This window comes from Cokeromyces recurvatus (genome assembly GCF_025118155.1).
Source record: "Cokeromyces recurvatus strain NRRL 2243 chromosome Unknown BX663scaffold_55, whole genome shotgun sequence".
Taxonomy (NCBI): domain Eukaryota; kingdom Fungi; phylum Mucoromycota; class Mucoromycetes; order Mucorales; family Mucoraceae; genus Cokeromyces; species Cokeromyces recurvatus.
Window position 1 is genome coordinate 23733 of NW_026251441.1, and position 18398 is coordinate 42130.

Genomic DNA, 18398 nt, shown 5'->3' on the forward strand with positions numbered 1-18398 from the left:
CGTAATAGTTTAGTATGAAAGCAATAAAATTCAATAATAATTCAGAGACAACGACAAGAAGGCTCTGAATAATGCTTACTTTTCTTCCTTCTATTTACTGATCCGACCCGGGCAAATTTGATATATTAGATAATATCTTATGCTTATTGGGCCTTCAAATTTATTTACAAATAAAAGTACTTAATAAATGTGTCTCAGATGAAAATACTTAGCACGAAAAGGCGATTTATTGGCTGTTTGCGTATTTAGTTTCTCCTTTTTTTTTTTTCTTAACTTGAACAAGAAATGCAAAATCAAGTAAATTCAATTCCTCTCGTGGACACCAATTCTTTACGTTCAGCGCAATATGGTATAACTGAATAAACTATACAACTGTGTAGTGTGTATTTATTGTTGAATTTATAGCTGCCATTGTAAACATGCTTAATCTGAATTCACCATTGAATCAAACTGAAAACAATCCAGAAAATATAGTCTGGAAAGTTTTAATCTTTGATAAGCTAGGACAAAATGTTATTTCATCAATTATGCGTGTTAGTGATCTTCGTGAAAATGGAGTAACAGTTCACATGTAAAAAATAAAATAAAATAAAATAAATGAATAAAATGAAAAATAAATTATATACTGATATCATGTATTAGGCTTTTATCACAGGATAGATCTCCATTACCTGATGTACCTGCTGTATACTTTGTTGAACCTACTTTGGAAAATGTCAAAAAAATTTGTGAAGTATGAGCATCATAACCATAACAAATGTAATTTACACATATTCTAATATAATGATGACAGGATTTAAATCGTAATTTATACGATTCATATTACATTAATTTTTGTTCAACTGTACCTCGTCCTATTTTAGAAGAATTTGCAACCAAGACGATTGCTGATAATACCTCTGATATGGTGACTCAAGTAAATATAAATAACAACATGGAATAACACGATTTGACTCAATATTTAATAATTAGGTTTATGACCAATATCTTAACTTTATCTGTACAAATCCCAATGTGTTTTCCCTTAATCAACCAGATGCATTTATTAATTTAAATAACCCAGCTGCTACTGAAAAGATGATTGAAGAAACAATCGATAAAACTGTTAATGCTCTTTTTTCGGCTATTATCACTATGGGTGTAATTCCTGTCATTCGTTGCCCTCGAGGTAATGCAGCTGAAAGTATAGCAACTAAGCTCGATAGTAAACTACGTGATCACGTTCTGAGCAGAACAGATACTACAAGTTTACAACGTCCTGTTTTGATTTTGTTGGATCGAAGTATGGATTTAACTCCCATGTTGAGTCATTCATGGACCTATGAAGCACTCATTCATGATGTTCTGGATATGAAGCTTAACCGTATTACCATTGTAGAACCTAATAACAAAAAGAAAAGTTATGATTTAGACGCTAAAGATTTCTTCTGGACAAAGAATGCGTCTAGTCCTTTCCCTCAAGTAGCAGAAGATATTGATATTGAGTTAAATAAGTATAAAAAAGATGCGGCTGAAATTACGAATATGAGTGGTGTATCATCCTTGGAACAGGTTGATATGTCATCAAACACAAAATTATTAAAATCAGCTATCAATGCCTTGCCTGAATTAACAGCTAGAAAAGCTACTTTAGATATGCATATGAATGTAGCTACTACGTTATTAGGAGCTATCAAGGATCGACAATTAGATACATTTTTCCAACTCGAAGAAAATGTGACAAGACAAACAAAGAACACATTGTTGGAAGCCATTTGTGATGGCGAAAAGAAAGACCCTGAAGATAAAATGAGGTTATTTTTAATTTATTATCTTTCTACAGTCGAAGAAGTTCCAAAAGAAGATATGGAAGCGTATGAAAAGGCACTTGCTGAAGCTGGATGTGATATGGAGCCATTAAATTACATTAAAAAGTAAGATAAAGAAAGAGTAAAGAAATACAATTAAATATAGATAATAATGATATATACTGAATAGAGTACGTGCTTTAATGCGTATGACATCGATGATTTCATCACCTGCTCAACCATATACAGCTGGATTTAATCAAACTGATTTATTCCGTGGCTTCAGTAGTATAAGTAATAAGGTAAGTTATATATATATATATGTATATATACATATATGGTACGGTAATATTTAATGCAAATGTGTAGTTGTCTGATAGGTTAAAGGAAGGTGGATTAGGTGGTGGATTTGAAAATTTATTATCAGGAGTGAAGAACTTGCTACCCGCACGAAAGGAGCTTGTAGTCAGTAAAATTGTTTCTGATATTATGTCACCATCACAAAATAGTGAAGCCAATGATTATCTTTACTTTGATCCTAAAGTCAATAAGAATTCAAAGTCTTCTTCTTCTTTGCGTCAACATAAAATTAGCTTTCAAGAGGCTATTGTATTTGTTGTAGGTGGTGGCAATTATGTTGAATATCAAAATTTGCAAGAGCTTGCTACAGTAAGTTATATTTTTTCTCTTTTCAATTTTTTTTTTGTTTACATTCTTATTTATACATGTCTATAGCAAAATAATTCAAAGAGAAAAATTACTTATGGTTCTACTGAAATTTTATCTCCACATGAGTTTTTAAATCAATTAGCTACTCTTGGAAAATTAGCATAAATAAATATCACGTGACTTTATAAAAATAGATAAAAAAAAAGAAAAAGAATATTATGGCCTATTTTTTTATATTTTATTCTTTAATTATAATAATAAATGTATTTTCCCGGTCAAGGATATACAACAGGGGGATATTATCCATCCTCAGGTGGATATCCTCATCCACAACAGCAATACCCACCTCCCAACGGATATTACCCACCTCCATCCTATTATCCTCAGCCGCAATCCTATCCACCACCTAATCAAGGATATGCACCGCCTAATCAAGGATATGCTCCACCTAATCAAGGATATGCTCCACCTAATCAAAACTATCCTTCTCATCCTCCTCCACCTATACCTCCCCGTTTCGATCCTACCTTTTCACCTAACGATCCAACAGTTGCTCAAGCCAACTATCCTCAACCACCTCATTCTACTTATAACCAATCGCCAAATCCAGGTAAATGTTCCTTTTTTTTTTTTTTTTTTGTTTATTAAAGTAATAATGTATTATTGTTAACCTATAATAAAGTACCTTACATTCCTAATAATGTCAACATGAATGATTTTATTTTACATGTCGATCCAAAGTATAGAAATGCACCACCACCTCAATTCCAATTATCTAACTGTAAGTTATATCCTATTATATATTTATAAAGATATAATCACTAACTTTAGAATAGGTCAAGGAAGAAAAAGGGCTTTATTAATCGGTATTAACTATTTTGGTACATCAGCTGAATTAAGAGGTAAATTAATCAGTATTTGACATATAACCTACTAATATATACATTTATATATATGTGTATATTATTTATTTAAATATGTCTGTATAATATAGGCTGCATTAATGATGTTCATAATATGAAAAATTTCTTGATTACTTTGTACAACTTTCGTGAAGAAGATATGGTTATATTGACAGATGATCAAACAAATCCCAAAAATATACCAACGAAACAGAATATAATCACAGCTATGCAATGGCTTGTTCATGACTCAAGACCTAATGATTCGTAAGAGAACAAAAAGACAGAGAAATAAACATTATGTTTGCACTCATATATATATTTGAATAGATTCTTTTTCCATTTTAGTGGTCATGGTGGCAGAGTAAGTTATAAAGTATATAAATGTATTTATATAAAACTAATATATAATAGATGAAAGATTATGATGGAGATGAAGATGATGGATATGATGAAACTATTTATCCTGTAGATCATGCCATTTATGGACAAATTGTAGATGATGTAAGTTTCTACACAAACTCGATGCATGTATTTTCATTAATGTTTCGTAGATGATGAATGATATTATGGTTAAGCCACTTGCTACAGGTTGTCGATTAACAGCCATTTTCGATTCTTGCCATTCAGGGACTGCTCTTGATTTACCTTATGTTTATTCAACTCATGGAGCTATCAAAGAATCTAGTTTCTTTAAAGATGCTGGTAGCAATCTAAAGAATGCAGGATTAGCTTATTTATCTGGAGATCCCTCTCGAGCCATTTCTTCTGTCATGTCTTTAGGATCAAGGTTACTATCAGGATCGCAGAGTCAGGCACAAAAAGAGCGTATTAAGCAACTTAAAGGATCACCTGCAGATGTAGTTATGTTCTCGGGATGTAAAGATGATCAAACCTCAGCCGATGCCACCGAAGCTGGTCGAGCTACTGGCGCCATGAGCTATGCAATTACAACTTCTTTAAGACAAAATAGAAATCAGTCGTATATTCAGTTATTAAATTCAATTCGACACATTTTACGACAAAAATATCAACAAAGACCTCAACTTTCTTCATCTCATCCAATGGATATGAATCTATTGTTTATCATTTAAAATACAGCCTTTTATATTTTTTATTTTATTTTAGTTTATTTTTTATTTTTATTTTATTTTTTTTATTTTTTCATATAAACTATAAATACATTCTTTTCTTTATTATGGCTACAAAAAAAAACTCTAAATTAAAGACCTATCTAGATTCAAATTTCATTGAGTTTAATAGTAATTCTGATCGGTTGAAAGCTCTATATTCTGATTTTTCTAAACTTTGGATATTAAATAAATATGGTTATGATTCTCATGTGAGTTATTGGAGACGAATTATACTTGACTGTAACCAGCAAGGTTATTTAAGATCTGTAGATTATGCTATCGTGATTGATCAAGATACGATTGCAGAACAATTTCAAAGATCACTCATCGGTAAACCTTTGGCACTTGATTGTGTGATTGTAAAAGCCAATGCATATAATTTATTGTGTTTTTATAAATGTATATATTAAAGATTATATTATAGGAACAAATGATTAAAGAAGAAGAATTGATCCCACTTGAAGATTATAATACAAAATTTGCATTACCTACAACTTGGTTTGGTTGGATTGTTGATACTGTTATTAAGAATACCTGGCAGTGGCGATGGCGTTCTGAAGGATTAAGTCATCCATCAAAACATTATGTGGTGTTACCTACTGTAAAGGCTATCGCCAAGTCCATCTTGAGTCAGCATTTATCACATGGAAATAATAATAGACATTTGATGACACTTTCTCAATTTAAACAATTATATAGTCATCACTTTGTAAATGAAATTGAGCTGACAGATGCTGATCTATCGCTCCTTTTGAGATATTTGCATTCACAACATGGAGTTGCGCTTGCAGATCATGTAAAAGGGTATGGTACAACCTATATGATTATTAAATTTCCTGAAAGAGAAGATCAAACAGCGACTATTACACAAAATGATGAGGCTCTGATCAACATTCGGACAACCTGCTATGCATTATCAGTACAAGTGGATGAGTTACAAAAGAAATCAGAAGAGTATGTCTTTACATAGTGTAAACAATATTCTGCTGACGTTATTAGTATGATAGGTTAGGAAAAGAGGCCTTAGAAGAAAAGAAAAAAGGACATAAAGCCAAGGCATTCTACTGTTTAAAACGTAAAAAGAATCTTCAAGAAGTACTTGAAAGAAGATTAAAGTCAATGGAGACCATGGATACTATTTTAATGAAAATTGAATCTTCTCAAGATGATATCCAAGTAAGAAGATAATGGTAATAGTAGGCTTTTTACTAACTTTTTTTTTTTTTTTTTACATTAGGTTATACAAGCCTTTAATATGGGTGCAAAAGCATTAAAGAACTTATTAGGTAAAGATGGACTCAGTGTCGAATCTGTGGATGATGCGATGGAAAAGATACAAAGTGTTTTACAAGATCAAAAGGAGATTGAGGAAGCTCTTAGGATTGGGACAGAAGATATTAATGATGTTGATGATCAAGAAATTGAGAATGAATTAAATGAATTAATTAAAGATTATGATAAAGTAGCAATACCTCCGTCTAAACACGTGACAGATCATAAAGAAGCAGATGATGATCATGTTCAATCCGAGTTGTCAAGGTTAAATCATTTATTTTCATCCGTTAAAAACACACCAACTAATTTATCTAGCGAGAATCAGACTTCAGCTAATAGAAAACAAGAATTTGCATCTTAAAGCATAACATTGTGTTATTCATGAATAAAGTTCAATAATTATCTATTATAAATCAATGATTAAGAAGAAGGAAAATAAGCAAATTTAGTAACTGATATCAACATTATTGTGTCATGTTTGTAATAACCTTAAGAATACTTTTTTGGTATATTACTTTAATAATAAGCTCAGTCTAATGATCTTTGTAATCTACATGTTTTTTCCTAGAAGAAGAAGATAAAATTACAATCATGTATAAATAAGCATTCACTAAAATGAAATAGCCCATTATCCTGGTTGGTAAAACAAATAAATGGGATGGTGTAAGTATAGCCTTTATTATTATTATTAATGCCAAACTTGGTCAATAAAAGGAGTTGTTGGTATTTTAGAAAAAATCATAGTCATTTTTAAATAGATAATTATACTGTATTTTCATTCATATATGTATACATATTTGTATGTATATAAAAACTTGCTCCATTATATTCTTTTATTATTGCAAGTTGGGAATAAATAAAGCTACCAAAATTAAGTCAAACATCTTTATAATGTTATAATTTGTAAATCTAATGTCATCTCTCTTGGAAGAACATTAGTGTTTATTTATTTGACTATAACAATTAATAGTAGCTACATGGATTATAAAGAATTGAATCATTAAAATAAAGCCTTTTTATAATTTAAACTAGTCATGTTCAAGTAAAGATTACTTATTTATGTGCATAAAAATATAATCGTCACATAAATTTTTAAATCAGCAAAGTTGACATTTATTAGTGTATTTTATAATACATTTTGTCATTTTCTTTTCACTCTCTCTTTCTCCCTATTATTTTATTTATTTTCCTTTAATTATCATTCTATTAGAAAAATGGTTGTAGAAACTAAATATTACGAAATTTTAGAAGTAACAACTGATGCTACAGATCATGAGATTAAAAAAGTAATTTGAATCTAATTTGACTAGTACCCTTGTCTAACATATTTTATAGGCTTATAAAAAATTGGTAAATGAATATATCATATAATAATGTATGTGTTAATAAATTTATTATAGGCTATGAAATATCATCCTGATAAAAATCCCGACGAAGGTGAAAGGGTATGTTATCATCTTTTTATAAGGTTCTATATCCCATCTTACGTATAGATATTTTTTTAGTTTAAAGAAATTTCTCATGCTTATGAAATTCTTTCCGATCCTGAATCTCGGGCTCAATATGATCGATTCGGTGAAGAAGGACCAGGAGGAGGTTATGGAGGTGGCATGTCTGCTGACGATCTTTTTGCAAACTTGTTTGGTGGCACGTTTAATTTTGGAGGTGAAGCAGATTTTGGTTATGACATTCCACGTCGTTCACGTAAAGGAGAAAGTATAAAATATCCACTTTCTGTTAAGCTTGAAGACCTCTATCTTGGAAAAAAAACAAAACTTGCTTTAGAAAAGAATGTGATTTGTTCCAACTGTGAAGGGTAAGCAAATGAATCGAATATAAAGATATTATAAATTAATACTTGTTATATAGTAAGGGAGGTAAAACAGGTGCAACAAAAAAATGCAGTGCCTGTAAAGGTCGTGGTTTCCAATTAGCTATGCGCCAAGTAGGTATGGGTATGATTCAACAAATGCAAGTTCCTTGTGGAGAGTGTGATCATACTGGTTCTGTAGCAAAGGATAGATGTAAAAAATGTAAGGGCAAAAAGGTGACAGTAGAAAAGAAGTTTCTTGAAGTCTTTATCGAAAAGGGTATGGAAAATGGCCAAAAGATTGTTATGAAAGAAGAGGGCGATCAAGAGGTATGTTTTTTTTAAAAAAATAAAAAAAGAAAAATTGTCATCTATTTTATGATATTCACTTTGTTATATAAGCCTGGAATTGAACCTGGAGATGTTATCCTTGTTTTGAATCAAAAGGAACATGAAGTATTTAAACGTAAAGGAAATGATTTGCTTGTGAAAGTCAAGATTTCATTAACAGAAGCACTTTGTGGATTTGATCGAGTCATTATAACGCATTTAGACGGTCGTGGTATTCAGGTGAAACAACCTGCAGGCAAAGTGATTAAACCGGGTATGATAAAGCGTATTCCTAATGAGGGTATGCCTACCTATAAACGTCCTGATACACATGGTGATCTTTATATTGAATTTGATGTTGAATTCCCTCCTGATAACTTTACTAATCAGCTTGTTCAACTGGAATCTATCTTACCTAAGCGTACAAAGCAAACTTCTTCGCAAGAAATTATTGATGAATGTGGTTTAATTGATGCTTCAATTGAAGCTTTTGGAGCATCTAGTTATTCACGTAATGCATACGATGAAGATGCTAGTGATGATGATGAACAAAATGGTGGTGTTCGTTGTGCTCAGCAGTAAATAAAATTACTAATAATACACTTGTACATTTATTGTAATAATAAATATATATCTATATGTAAATAAACATTATGTATTTATATATGTATACTGAAAGCCTATCTATTTTATCTTTTAACGAATAAATACACATACAATAAATGAAAAAAAGGGAAAATAATGACAAGATATACACCGCTGGTTTTCCATTTACCGCGATATATTTATAAACATATAAAACGTATTTAAATACGTACATGAAGCTATACTCTATTGTATGTAGAGAATGAGTCATGACAAGGATACTATCCTATCAATTTTTATAAAGTCAGTATATAGATATTTACTCTAATGAAATGTGTGGCAGCGTATTGTCGAGGCGTATCTTTCCTCTTCTCTTACTACCCATCTGCTTCTATTATACAAGTATCTTGACAGTCAACAAACATGAAGCATAAGACAAAAACAAGAAGCTTTTTATTATTATTAAAAAAAGAAGTCAAAACATTTTATTCACTTTTCAGTACGCAATTATAATACATATTTCTTTATTTTCAATAATCCTCCTCATCATCGTCATCAAATGGATCAAGATGGTCTTCAGAATGGACATTACTTCTAGGAGGCGGTGATCTTTGACTGTTAGTAGTTTCCATTCGCTGTTGTTGAGCACGCACTTTTCTTTGTTTATTTAATTCTTCACAAGCATCAATCCATGCAGAGTAAACATCGATAGGCTCATCCAAATCTATCAAAATAAATTAAAATTATGCTCATTCTTTTTTTTTTTTTGTATACACTATATTTACAAGTAATCGTATCCTGCCAGCTAACACCACAAATTTTGCAACTTAATATTCCAACTTTATTTTGATGGTCACTTTAGATAAAAGTCAGTCTTAAAAAAAAATACATGTATTCATATGTATTCTGTCGTAAATAAACTTACATTTTACATTCGATACTATTTTCGTGATTACAAAATAGACAATTAAACTGTGTATCGAGTTTTTCTTTAAGCTTCTTTTGAGGCTTTCTCTTTGTCTTTCTTTTACCCTAATTTAAACAGTTAAATGTTATTATTCTTTATCATATAAACAAAACATGTTTACCATTTTGATTCAACAGTAAGATAAAAAAAAAATAAATAAATAAATAAAAAAAAAAAAAAAAAAAAAAAAAAGAGCCTAAAATTATAATTTTTAAATAATTAGCTATACGCGCACCACGAGTTTTTTTTTTTTTTTTTTATGAAATCATTTATTTTGTTTTTAGCTCTTTTTCATCCTTTTTTTTTTTTCTAATAATCTATGTCGGATTTTAAAGGATTCATTTTTTACAATCCAAAACATGATGACCAAATAAGCATAAAGGATGAAGAAACTACAATAGACAAAACAATAACTGATTTGAGTTTTCAATTCAGTCGCATTGGTGGAAGAGAGAAAAAAAATAAAAATCGTACATCAACACTTGCAAATAGATCGATTAAAGAAACTCAAGAAAAAAGAAGACTTTCAGCTTTAGAAATACAAAAGAAGGTAGGTAGTATTAAAATGAAATTAACGAGGATACAAATTTTAATAAAATAAAAAGCAACGACATATCTCTGTATCTAAAGTAAGACAAATAGCTTTAGGTACACTAGATGCAGATACAGAATCTGACACTGAAGAACAAGTTGAACAACCAAAAAGTACGAAAAGAGCAAGGGATTCTGAAGATGAGGATATGAAAGATGTTGTGTCAGCAAAGATTATAAAAATAAATCCAAGAAGAAAGAAGAATGATAAAAAGAAAAATAATAATATTTATATGTAAGTAAATAAATAGAAAAACATGTAATATATATCCTAATTCAATAAGAATAGGAATCAGATCATGTATGCTGAATACTTGGAGTCTATACCAGAAGACTTTATTGATAATTGGGTCACGATGATTTGTCCAATAGGTAAAAGATGTCTTGTTACTTCTGGAAATGGACAAACAATAGCACGTTCAAGGAATGGAAACATCATTAAACGATTTCAATCTATTTTACCAAGTGGATCAAGGCAAGTATAAAGAGGATAGATACAATTGGTAATAACTAACTTTATATATATGCATACAGAACAAGTCATACTTCTGAATACTGCATTTTAGATTGTGTATACGATGCTGTTCATTGGACCTTTTATGTATTGGATATCATGTGTTGGAAAGGATACCCTATTTATGATTGTGATACGAACTTTAGGTATAATAATTAAGCCTACATTTAATGACTAACTAAAATCCTTTCTTTTATACAAGGCATTTCTGGCTACAAACAAAAGTTGAGTTGAATGAATTTGATAAGCCTAACAATGAAAATCAGTTTTATAAATTTATAGCCTTGAAACCAGTTTTAACAAGTGAAACACAGTTAATTGCTGCTAATCCTGAAGATTATCTTTTAGAAAAACAAGGATTTACATATAATATTGATGGCCTTTTATTTTATCATCGACAAGCACATTATAAAGGAGGAAGTACACCTCTGGTTTGTTGGGTACCAAGAGATAAAATGTACAATTTGATATAATCATTTTAAAAAAGCAGTCATTATGAATTATTCATCAAGCCTTTTACTACTCTATTATCCTATTATTATTTTATTTTATTTTTTTTTCCCTTTTTCCCTTTTTTTATTGTAGTTATTCTTTCTTTGTATATACACAAATATATTATATACATACATACATACGCCTCTATTTAAACGTACATATAAAAATATACTTAATAATGTGGAGAAGAGAAAGGATGATGGTGGATGTTATTTCAATACAAACATCTTCAACAAAGTTACTTGTTAATCAAATACAGCCATTTACTACATCACCTCCTTTACAAAATAGACAATGCTATCCAATAGGTAAATTTCATGATGATACAAGTAATTTTTATGCTGGTAATGAATATACAAGCGATATAAAAAATAATAAGCGACTCTTCATATCATCAGACACAACCCCTACAACTTTTGCTCAAAACAATAAAAAACAAAAAATATAAGACATTTATTTAATCTTTCTTTAAAGGATGAAGTTGAATTTCAACTGGTTTGTCTTTACGAACAATAAAGATTTGAAGATTGTCACCAGTATAAATATCACGTTCTGTAGCAGAAGTAAATGCATCTTTTACAATTTTGAGTGCCTCATCTAATTCCATATCTTGAAAAGTTGTATTTTCCATATTTTTTTTATTAACCTAAAATAAACAATGTGAATATACGCATTTAAATTTTTCTTCTTCTTGTATGTTCATTTATTTACCTGATTATCTAAAAAAGGTTGAATTAAGGATGCAGCTGAACCATTGGCACGACATGATTCACGTTCAAAAGATCCAATAGCATCATAACAAAAGACAGCACCTCTGCCTTCTTCATCAACTCCACCTAACACACAGAAACTGTAATAAGGGAAGAAACGTTTTTGGTACAATGTGATTGATAACATTTGTGCCAAAGCAGTAACTGACATGTCCTTGTCGTGATTAAATTTATACCACTAGTAATAAAAAAAAACCACATTAAGAATCTATTCTTCCCTTCTTTAAAATAGTTTACCTTTAATCTTTGTTCGAGAACTTTTTTCAAAGTTAAACCATCCGCATGAAAGCCATTCATGGCAATAACTGAAGTCTCTGTTAATTTGTAAGCTTTAGGCGCATATCTGGAATTAATACTATAACCCGTGCTTTGTCTTGTATCAGAGGCAATAATACAAAAATCTTTTCCTGCAATTGCCAATGAAGTACTGTAGAATACTTTAAGTACTTTGTTATAACTTTGATTATATTTATTTATTTTTATTTTTTTACCCTCCATTATCATCATAAGGTTCAAATCGATGTTCAATAGGTACTGTTGTACTTGTTTCCATTGCGTAATTCTTGTTATAAAAGTTAAAAAGAAATGTTTAATTTTATACGACGCGCGGCTTTGAGCCTTTACCAATAAGCCGGCCAATAAGGAATTGAATTTCAGCTCTTGGGATAACGACGCGTGTCCTACTTCGTCATCGGCTGGTCAAATTAATATACTTTTTTTTATAAAAGTTATTGCCTTTTGGTTTTTTTTTTTTTTTTTTGGTTTTTTTTTATCTTTTATACATAAAAAATAATGAATAGATTTGTTTCCAGATACTCATCTTCGCCTTTAACTTTACCTCAAGAAGAAAGTTTTGGCCAACTTTGTGGAAAATGGGATGCTGCTCAGCAATTAGCTTTCCCTTCATTTGACATTCCTGCCATTCATAACGTAAATCAGCAAAACACCTCTTTTTTATTTTATATTATTTTATATTTTTTTTTTTTTTTGTTATGCTTCTAATATATTTTTTGTTTAGCCTATCGATTTCTTGAGAAATGTAACTGATGAAACATCACCAGATTATAAGATTAAAATCCAACACGGTACAACAACTCTTGCTTTTCAATTCCAAGGCGGTGTTATTGTTGCCGTCGATTCGAGAGCTACAATGGGCAATTATATTGGTTCTCAAACAGTAAAGAAAGTAATTGAAATCAATCCATATTTATTGGGAACAATGGCTGGTGGTGCAGCTGATTGTTCATTTTGGGAGCGTGAGTTAGGTAGACGTTGTCGTTTACATGAATTAAGAAATAAAGAACGTATTTCAGTTGCTGCTGCATCAAAGCTGTTAGCTAATATGGTTTATTCTTACAAAGGCATGGGCTTATCTATGGTAATATAGATAGTTATAGGCAATTTATCTTATTTAGTATTAACGTTATTCTTATTAAGGGTACTATGGTTACAGGTTGGGATAAATCTGTAAGTTGTTATAGATGATGATATTTGTATGCATATGTTAATTACATTATATAATAATTCATAGGGTCCAAACCTTTTCTATGTTGATTCTGATGGTTCCAGATTAAAGGGTGATATATTTTCAGTTGGTTCAGGTTCCACATTTGCTTATGGTGTGCTTGATTCTGGATATGATTACGATTTATCTGTTAAAGAAGCACTTGAACTTGGTAGAAGATCTATTTATCATGCTACACATCGTGATGCCATGTCTGGTGGTTCTGTTAATTGTAAGTTTAAATTTTGTGTATATATTCTATTTTATCCTAACTTGTATTTAGTATACCATGTTACTGAGCAAGGTTGGACTTATCATGGTAATCATGACGTTGGCAAACTTCACTGGGATTACCAAGATGGCATTGCGAGTGAAATTATCTAAATAAATATAAAAATTTAAAAAAAAAAAATAAAAATAAATAAATAAATGCTATTTTTTTTTTTCTTCTTTTTTTTTCATGACTGATTTAGATAAATTAGTTGATCAAGTTATTACTATTGACAATAGTAAAAGTCGAGAAGACATTCTTATTGATTTAAAACATACTAATAGTGTAGAAGCTACTATAAATAGAATATTTGATGGACAAGTTAACTACATAAATATACAAATACATATTATGCATGTTTTTCATTTTGACTAATTAATCTAAATTAGTTTCTTAATGGAACAGAGCGTGATCCCTCTTTATCAGCGATTATTATAGATTCAGATGAAGAACAAGAGGTAACTGTTCGATCAATGAAAGAAAGCACGTAAGTATGTCTATAAAATCTGTAAGTTTTATCTAAGTTTGTTTTTTTTCGTTATTTTTTTTTTCCCGTTTTTGAATGACTATAGATCTTCATCTCCTATTATACTTCAAGATAGTTCAGAAGATAATCTATTTAAATCATCTCAACAAACATCAATAGATGAACCTTTCTCTAAACCCAACTTGTCTCAATTATCTACCGTATCAAATGAATTCGATAATATTGAAACTAATAGTTATGATGACAACAATGATGTTCTGCCAATTTCTTCACCTCGACAGGAAATAAATTTTTTCAATCACAATCTAGAAAATGACTCTGATGAACTATCTTCATTGCCTTCGATGGATGAGTTTCTCGATGAAATTTTATCTCAAAAGTATGAGCAACCAGTTGTTGAAATATTGGATGATAGTGATGACGATGATGTTAAAGAAGATAAAAAGAAGAAAGGGAAAAAGAGAGCAACTGATTTAGAGTCAATACCCTCTGAGCAAACAGATGTGGATAATCAAACTTCTACTCGTATCATGATAAAGGAACAAAGAAAATTGGAAATTGAAGAAAGGAAGAAAAGACGGGAAGAAGCAGCAGAAGAAAGAAAGCGAAGACGTATTCAATTAGCAGAAGAGAGAAAACGGCTTAAAGAACAAAGACAGGTATGTCTATGGTAACCAAATTGATATCTAGACTATACTAATGATTATTGTAATAGCTTGAAAAAGAACGTCAATTATTATACGAAAAAGAGAATAGGCAACGTACTGATAGAACTGAGATATTAAAGGAAATGATACTCGATATTCATCCCGACTTTCTCAAGTCAACAAATACTGGCAAATTGCTAGAGACTACATTACATGAAAAAGACGTTGATGTTCGAAATTTATTAATACAGGATCCTTATGAACCAGCCTACACCATTGCCTGGAGACGTAAATGTCGATCTGAATGGAATATGGATAGCCAAACATTTATACCCTTAGAAACAATGAAAATTATGAACGAGCCGGTTGTACTGGTTCATATTGATAGTTTACAGTTTGTGCATCACGTTAAAAATAACACAATGAATAGCTATATTGATCGTATTCAGAAATCATGCCAAAACAGACAAATTATATTGATGATTGAAGGGCTCGATAACTATTACAAAAAGAAAAAACTGTTGCAAAGAAGACAATTTGACTCTCAAGTACGTCAAACAATGTCGCAAAACCCAATAAAAAAAAGGAACAATAGGAACAATGAAGATCTTATTAATGGACCAGAACCAGCGATGGTAGAGGAATGTATAAATTATCTTCAGCTAGTTCGTCATGTGATGTTTGTTTTAACAAAAGATGATAAAGATAGTGCACGTTGGATTGAAAGTTTAACGATAGATTTAGGATTAGGACGATACAAATCAAAAAACATTAATAACAGCTATCGAGTGAGCAAATCAGGAACAGATCCACAAGATACATATTTTAAAATGCTTCAAGAGATACAATTATGTACACCTGCTGTCGCAAAAAGTATTATGTATGCCTATCCAACATTGCAATCATTACACCAGTCTTATGAAGCTAACAATAAGACTGATGGTGAATTAATGCTATCTGAATTGGAGGTATATTTTATTCTATTTTTTTGCTAATTTTTTTTCTCCAATTTTAATATATTTGTATATTTTTTTGATTAGGTTGAGCGCAGTGCCTTTCAAGCTCGAGACAGAAAAGTGAATAGAGTCATGTCCAAAAAAATATACACAATTTTTAATAGTGATGATCCCGAACAAATCATTTATTAATAGCTCATTAAATAAAGCTATCATTAGGGAGGGCTTAAAAAGTATATGGAGGTTTCCCATATAAAGATATGATTAGGTGGCTGGTATGTTTTATTACAATTAAAAGTCGAATTCTGAACGAAAAGCATCAAGGTTATGATCATCACACGCTTTAACCAAATCTTCACGATGCATACTATATAAATAAAAATGAGTAAACTATTGAAAGCATATATATATTCAAAAAGAATAATAATAATTACTTTAACATGAGCATACGAAGGCTACCCCAAACATTATCGCTCATTCCACCATAAACAGGAATCTTATTTCCATCTTCATTCATGATAATGGAGCCATTATCGTTTGATTTTTGTATTGCTAAAGCAGTTAATAAATGTTCAGCAGCTTCACGATGCTCACCCAAGTTGATACAACTGATGGCTAAATTATAACGGGCACGAACATATGTGGGACTTATAGTTAATGCATTAAAGTAGGCTTCAATAGCACCTGATGAATCACGTGAGTTGGCCAATGTAGCCCCCAGTTTGTTCCATAATAGATAATCTTGTGGATTTATTGCTAGCGCGGCTTTAAAGCAATCAATCGCTTTATCATATTCTTCAGAGACATTAAACAACACACCAAGACCTACTTGGACATCAGCATCCATTTCTTGGCCAGGAGCGCTTCTAGCCGCTTCTAAAAACATATGTGTGATATAACCATGTCGATCCTCTGGTCTTGTCATCTTGGTTTTGCCAGCTGTCTTTATCAAGTGTTTATACTGATCATGGTTCATAATCCACTGCTCTAGAGCGTCATATGCATCTACTCGACAATTTTCATTTGTATAACTTACAGCTAATGCTAACCAAGCATCTAATAGCCTAGGATTTATGCTGACTGCCTTACGTAAGGCAGCGATGGCTGCAACGTCACGTTCATTTTCTTGTTGACGAAGACCCAGCATTTTCCAAGCATCCGAATTTGAAGTCTCTAACTGTGCCCTCGCTTCTAGTGCTAATATAGAATCAGCCAAGTTTCTATGATCCACTTGTTGAATTGCCTCATGATCAAGTAAAAATGGATTATTCAATGCAAAATGATAAGTATTGTATTCTGAGTTTGTAGCGCGGTAGCCTATTCCTTGTTCGGGGTTAAATTGTTCCCAATCTTTTTGCAACGCTTCCCATTCTTGATCTTGTGCAGTTTTGAGATGAGCAATGTTCTTGTTATATTGTTGCACCCAATCATCTGTCTCAGTACCTCTGCCAAATAACTTTTCCATTTCTTCTTTCTCAGATTGATGTTTCGAAAATTCAGAAGCCCAGTCACCAGGCTGCTGGTGTTGGTTTTGCTCATAATGAAATTCTGATGCCCAGCTACGCTCCGCTTTGGCTGCAAATTCAGTAGACCACATATTACCACTACTGGTGCTTCCTACGTGCTGTGTGAATTCGCTAGCCCAGTCATTTGTGTTTTGGTTATTCAATTGTGTACTTGTCCTTGTTTCTACCATTTTATTTCCTTCAATCTGAACCTCACTATCTTTTAATTTACGCATCAAATTCATAAACTGCGAATTTTTGAATTTTGGATTACTTTCAATATCAACCGAATCTAACAATAAGGCTGCTGTCTTTGCAAGAGCCTCATTCTCATCTTTAGAAGTCATACTCTGCTCTTCTTGCTGTTCAAATTCATTAGCCCATGACTCTTGTTGTGTAGTAAACTCTTGTTCCCAATTCATCGTCTTTTGAGTAGCATGTTTAGCTTCTTCAAATGTTTTTTCAAAGGCGTCTCTTTCTGTTTGTGTCAATGTTTCACCAGAATGAATTGCTTGAAATGCCTCAAATTCTTTATGCCAATCAACACCTACAAGAGATAATTTATATTTTGTATGACGATTCATCTGTTTTATTTTATTTTATTTTTTATTTACCTTGTATTATTGGGTATTGTCGATTTTGTTGGTATATTTTCTCAAACTCGTCAAATTGTTGAGGCTCTTGCTGATGTTGTATAAAATCCGCTGTCCAGTTCTGTATAGGCTGCTGTCCAATGAGCTCCAATTCACGATTTAAGCCTTTAAATTGAAATGTATTTGTCTCCATTCGACTTTTTTCTTCTCTAAAAAACTCATCAGTTAACTAAAATAAATGTTAATAGATGTGTATTCATTTTAATATAAGTTTACCTGATCATTGGAAATAGGACTATTCATTCTATTTCGAGCTCGAAAGCCAACCTTTTTAACAAAGTATGTAAGCATTTTCTAAAGTTTTTTTTTTTTTAGCTATTTTATTACCTTTGAGCTTTCACCTTTTTGTTCAACATTAAGTCGATCCTTTTACAGCAAAAAAAAAAAAAAAAAAAAAAAAAAAAAAAAAAGTTAGAATTGAATTAGTCATATTGTTCATAGTTTACTTGTTGAAGTGATCTATCTCGTCCAAATTGCTTCATTAAGCCTGCCATTGGATTTACAGGTCCACAGTCCGAATTTCCGTCACCAAAGAAAGACATTATTA

At 31.1% G+C, this 18398-nt stretch overlaps 10 protein-coding genes across 10 annotated transcripts; 7 read left to right on the top strand and 3 right to left on the bottom strand.

The window, feature by feature from the left end:
- Positions 1-198: 198 nt before the first annotated feature.
- BX663DRAFT_527953 (Sec1-like protein) lies at positions 199-2729 on the top strand. The gene is made up of 8 exons (XM_051530112.1): positions 199-349; positions 406-571; positions 643-733; positions 794-916; positions 973-1913; positions 1978-2089; positions 2157-2456; positions 2523-2729. The coding sequence occupies exons 1-8, from the start codon at positions 286-288 to the stop codon at positions 2619-2621; spliced, it is 1896 nt and encodes a 631-aa protein (XP_051377508.1). The 5' UTR covers positions 199-285; the 3' UTR covers positions 2622-2729.
- On the top strand, positions 2713-4523 carry BX663DRAFT_527960 (caspase domain-containing protein). The gene is made up of 7 exons (XM_051530113.1): positions 2713-3066; positions 3139-3237; positions 3293-3358; positions 3451-3625; positions 3689-3722; positions 3773-3862; positions 3913-4523. Exons 1-7 carry the CDS (start codon positions 2718-2720, stop codon positions 4450-4452), a joined length of 1353 nt encoding a protein of 450 aa, XP_051377509.1. The 5' UTR covers positions 2713-2717; the 3' UTR covers positions 4453-4523.
- Positions 4498-6517, top strand: BX663DRAFT_527964 (Snf7-domain-containing protein). Its single transcript, XM_051530114.1, has 5 exons — positions 4498-4850; positions 4916-5445; positions 5499-5667; positions 5729-6246; positions 6335-6517. Exons 1-4 carry the CDS (start codon positions 4557-4559, stop codon positions 6125-6127), a joined length of 1392 nt encoding a protein of 463 aa, XP_051377510.1. The 5' UTR covers positions 4498-4556; the 3' UTR covers positions 6128-6246; positions 6335-6517.
- A 410-nt stretch (positions 6518-6927) lies between these two features.
- BX663DRAFT_527969 (DnaJ C terminal domain-containing protein) lies at positions 6928-8924 on the top strand. The gene is made up of 6 exons (XM_051530115.1): positions 6928-7052; positions 7102-7211; positions 7272-7582; positions 7636-7906; positions 7979-8737; positions 8815-8924. Exons 2-5 carry the CDS (start codon positions 7170-7172, stop codon positions 8486-8488), a joined length of 1134 nt encoding a protein of 377 aa, XP_051377511.1. The 5' UTR covers positions 6928-7052; positions 7102-7169; the 3' UTR covers positions 8489-8737; positions 8815-8924.
- On the bottom strand, positions 8923-9610 carry BX663DRAFT_527970 (transcription elongation factor Elf1 like-domain-containing protein). The gene is made up of 4 exons (XM_051530116.1): positions 9580-9610; positions 9417-9523; positions 9277-9347; positions 8923-9215 (listed from the first exon to the last, which is right to left on the bottom strand). The coding sequence occupies exons 1-4, from the start codon at positions 9580-9582 to the stop codon at positions 9022-9024; spliced, it is 375 nt and encodes a 124-aa protein (XP_051377512.1). The 5' UTR covers positions 9583-9610; the 3' UTR covers positions 8923-9021.
- Positions 9611-9756: 146 nt separating this feature from the next.
- On the top strand, positions 9757-11171 carry BX663DRAFT_527975 (uncharacterized protein). Its single transcript, XM_051530117.1, has 5 exons — positions 9757-10008; positions 10064-10284; positions 10339-10524; positions 10584-10709; positions 10766-11171. The coding sequence occupies exons 1-5, from the start codon at positions 9778-9780 to the stop codon at positions 11034-11036; spliced, it is 1035 nt and encodes a 344-aa protein (XP_051377513.1). The 5' UTR covers positions 9757-9777; the 3' UTR covers positions 11037-11171.
- Positions 11037-12403, bottom strand: BX663DRAFT_527976 (nucleophile aminohydrolase). The gene is made up of 4 exons (XM_051530118.1): positions 12320-12403; positions 12066-12255; positions 11770-12006; positions 11037-11704 (listed from the first exon to the last, which is right to left on the bottom strand). Exons 1-4 carry the CDS (start codon positions 12379-12381, stop codon positions 11516-11518), a joined length of 678 nt encoding a protein of 225 aa, XP_051377514.1. The 5' UTR covers positions 12382-12403; the 3' UTR covers positions 11037-11515.
- Positions 12404-12577: 174 nt separating this feature from the next.
- Positions 12578-13791, top strand: BX663DRAFT_527984 (proteasome component PRE2). The gene is made up of 5 exons (XM_051530119.1): positions 12578-12758; positions 12847-13206; positions 13266-13295; positions 13360-13564; positions 13616-13791. The coding sequence occupies exons 1-5, from the start codon at positions 12621-12623 to the stop codon at positions 13714-13716; spliced, it is 834 nt and encodes a 277-aa protein (XP_051377515.1). The 5' UTR covers positions 12578-12620; the 3' UTR covers positions 13717-13791.
- Positions 13792-14880: 1089 nt separating this feature from the next.
- BX663DRAFT_533796 (uncharacterized protein) lies at positions 14881-15885 on the top strand (the record flags this gene model as incomplete). The annotated part of the gene is made up of 2 exons (XM_051530557.1): positions 14881-15525; positions 15778-15885. 2 exons carry the CDS (start codon positions 14881-14883, stop codon positions 15883-15885), a joined length of 753 nt encoding a protein of 250 aa, XP_051377516.1.
- A 99-nt stretch (positions 15886-15984) lies between these two features.
- Positions 15985-18393, bottom strand: BX663DRAFT_444931 (uncharacterized protein; the record flags this gene model as incomplete). The annotated part of the gene is made up of 6 exons (XM_051523654.1): positions 15985-16060; positions 16128-17745; positions 17813-18020; positions 18068-18118; positions 18179-18217; positions 18298-18393. The coding sequence occupies 6 exons, from the start codon at positions 18391-18393 to the stop codon at positions 15985-15987; spliced, it is 2088 nt and encodes a 695-aa protein (XP_051377517.1).
- Positions 18394-18398: the final 5 nt, after the last annotated feature.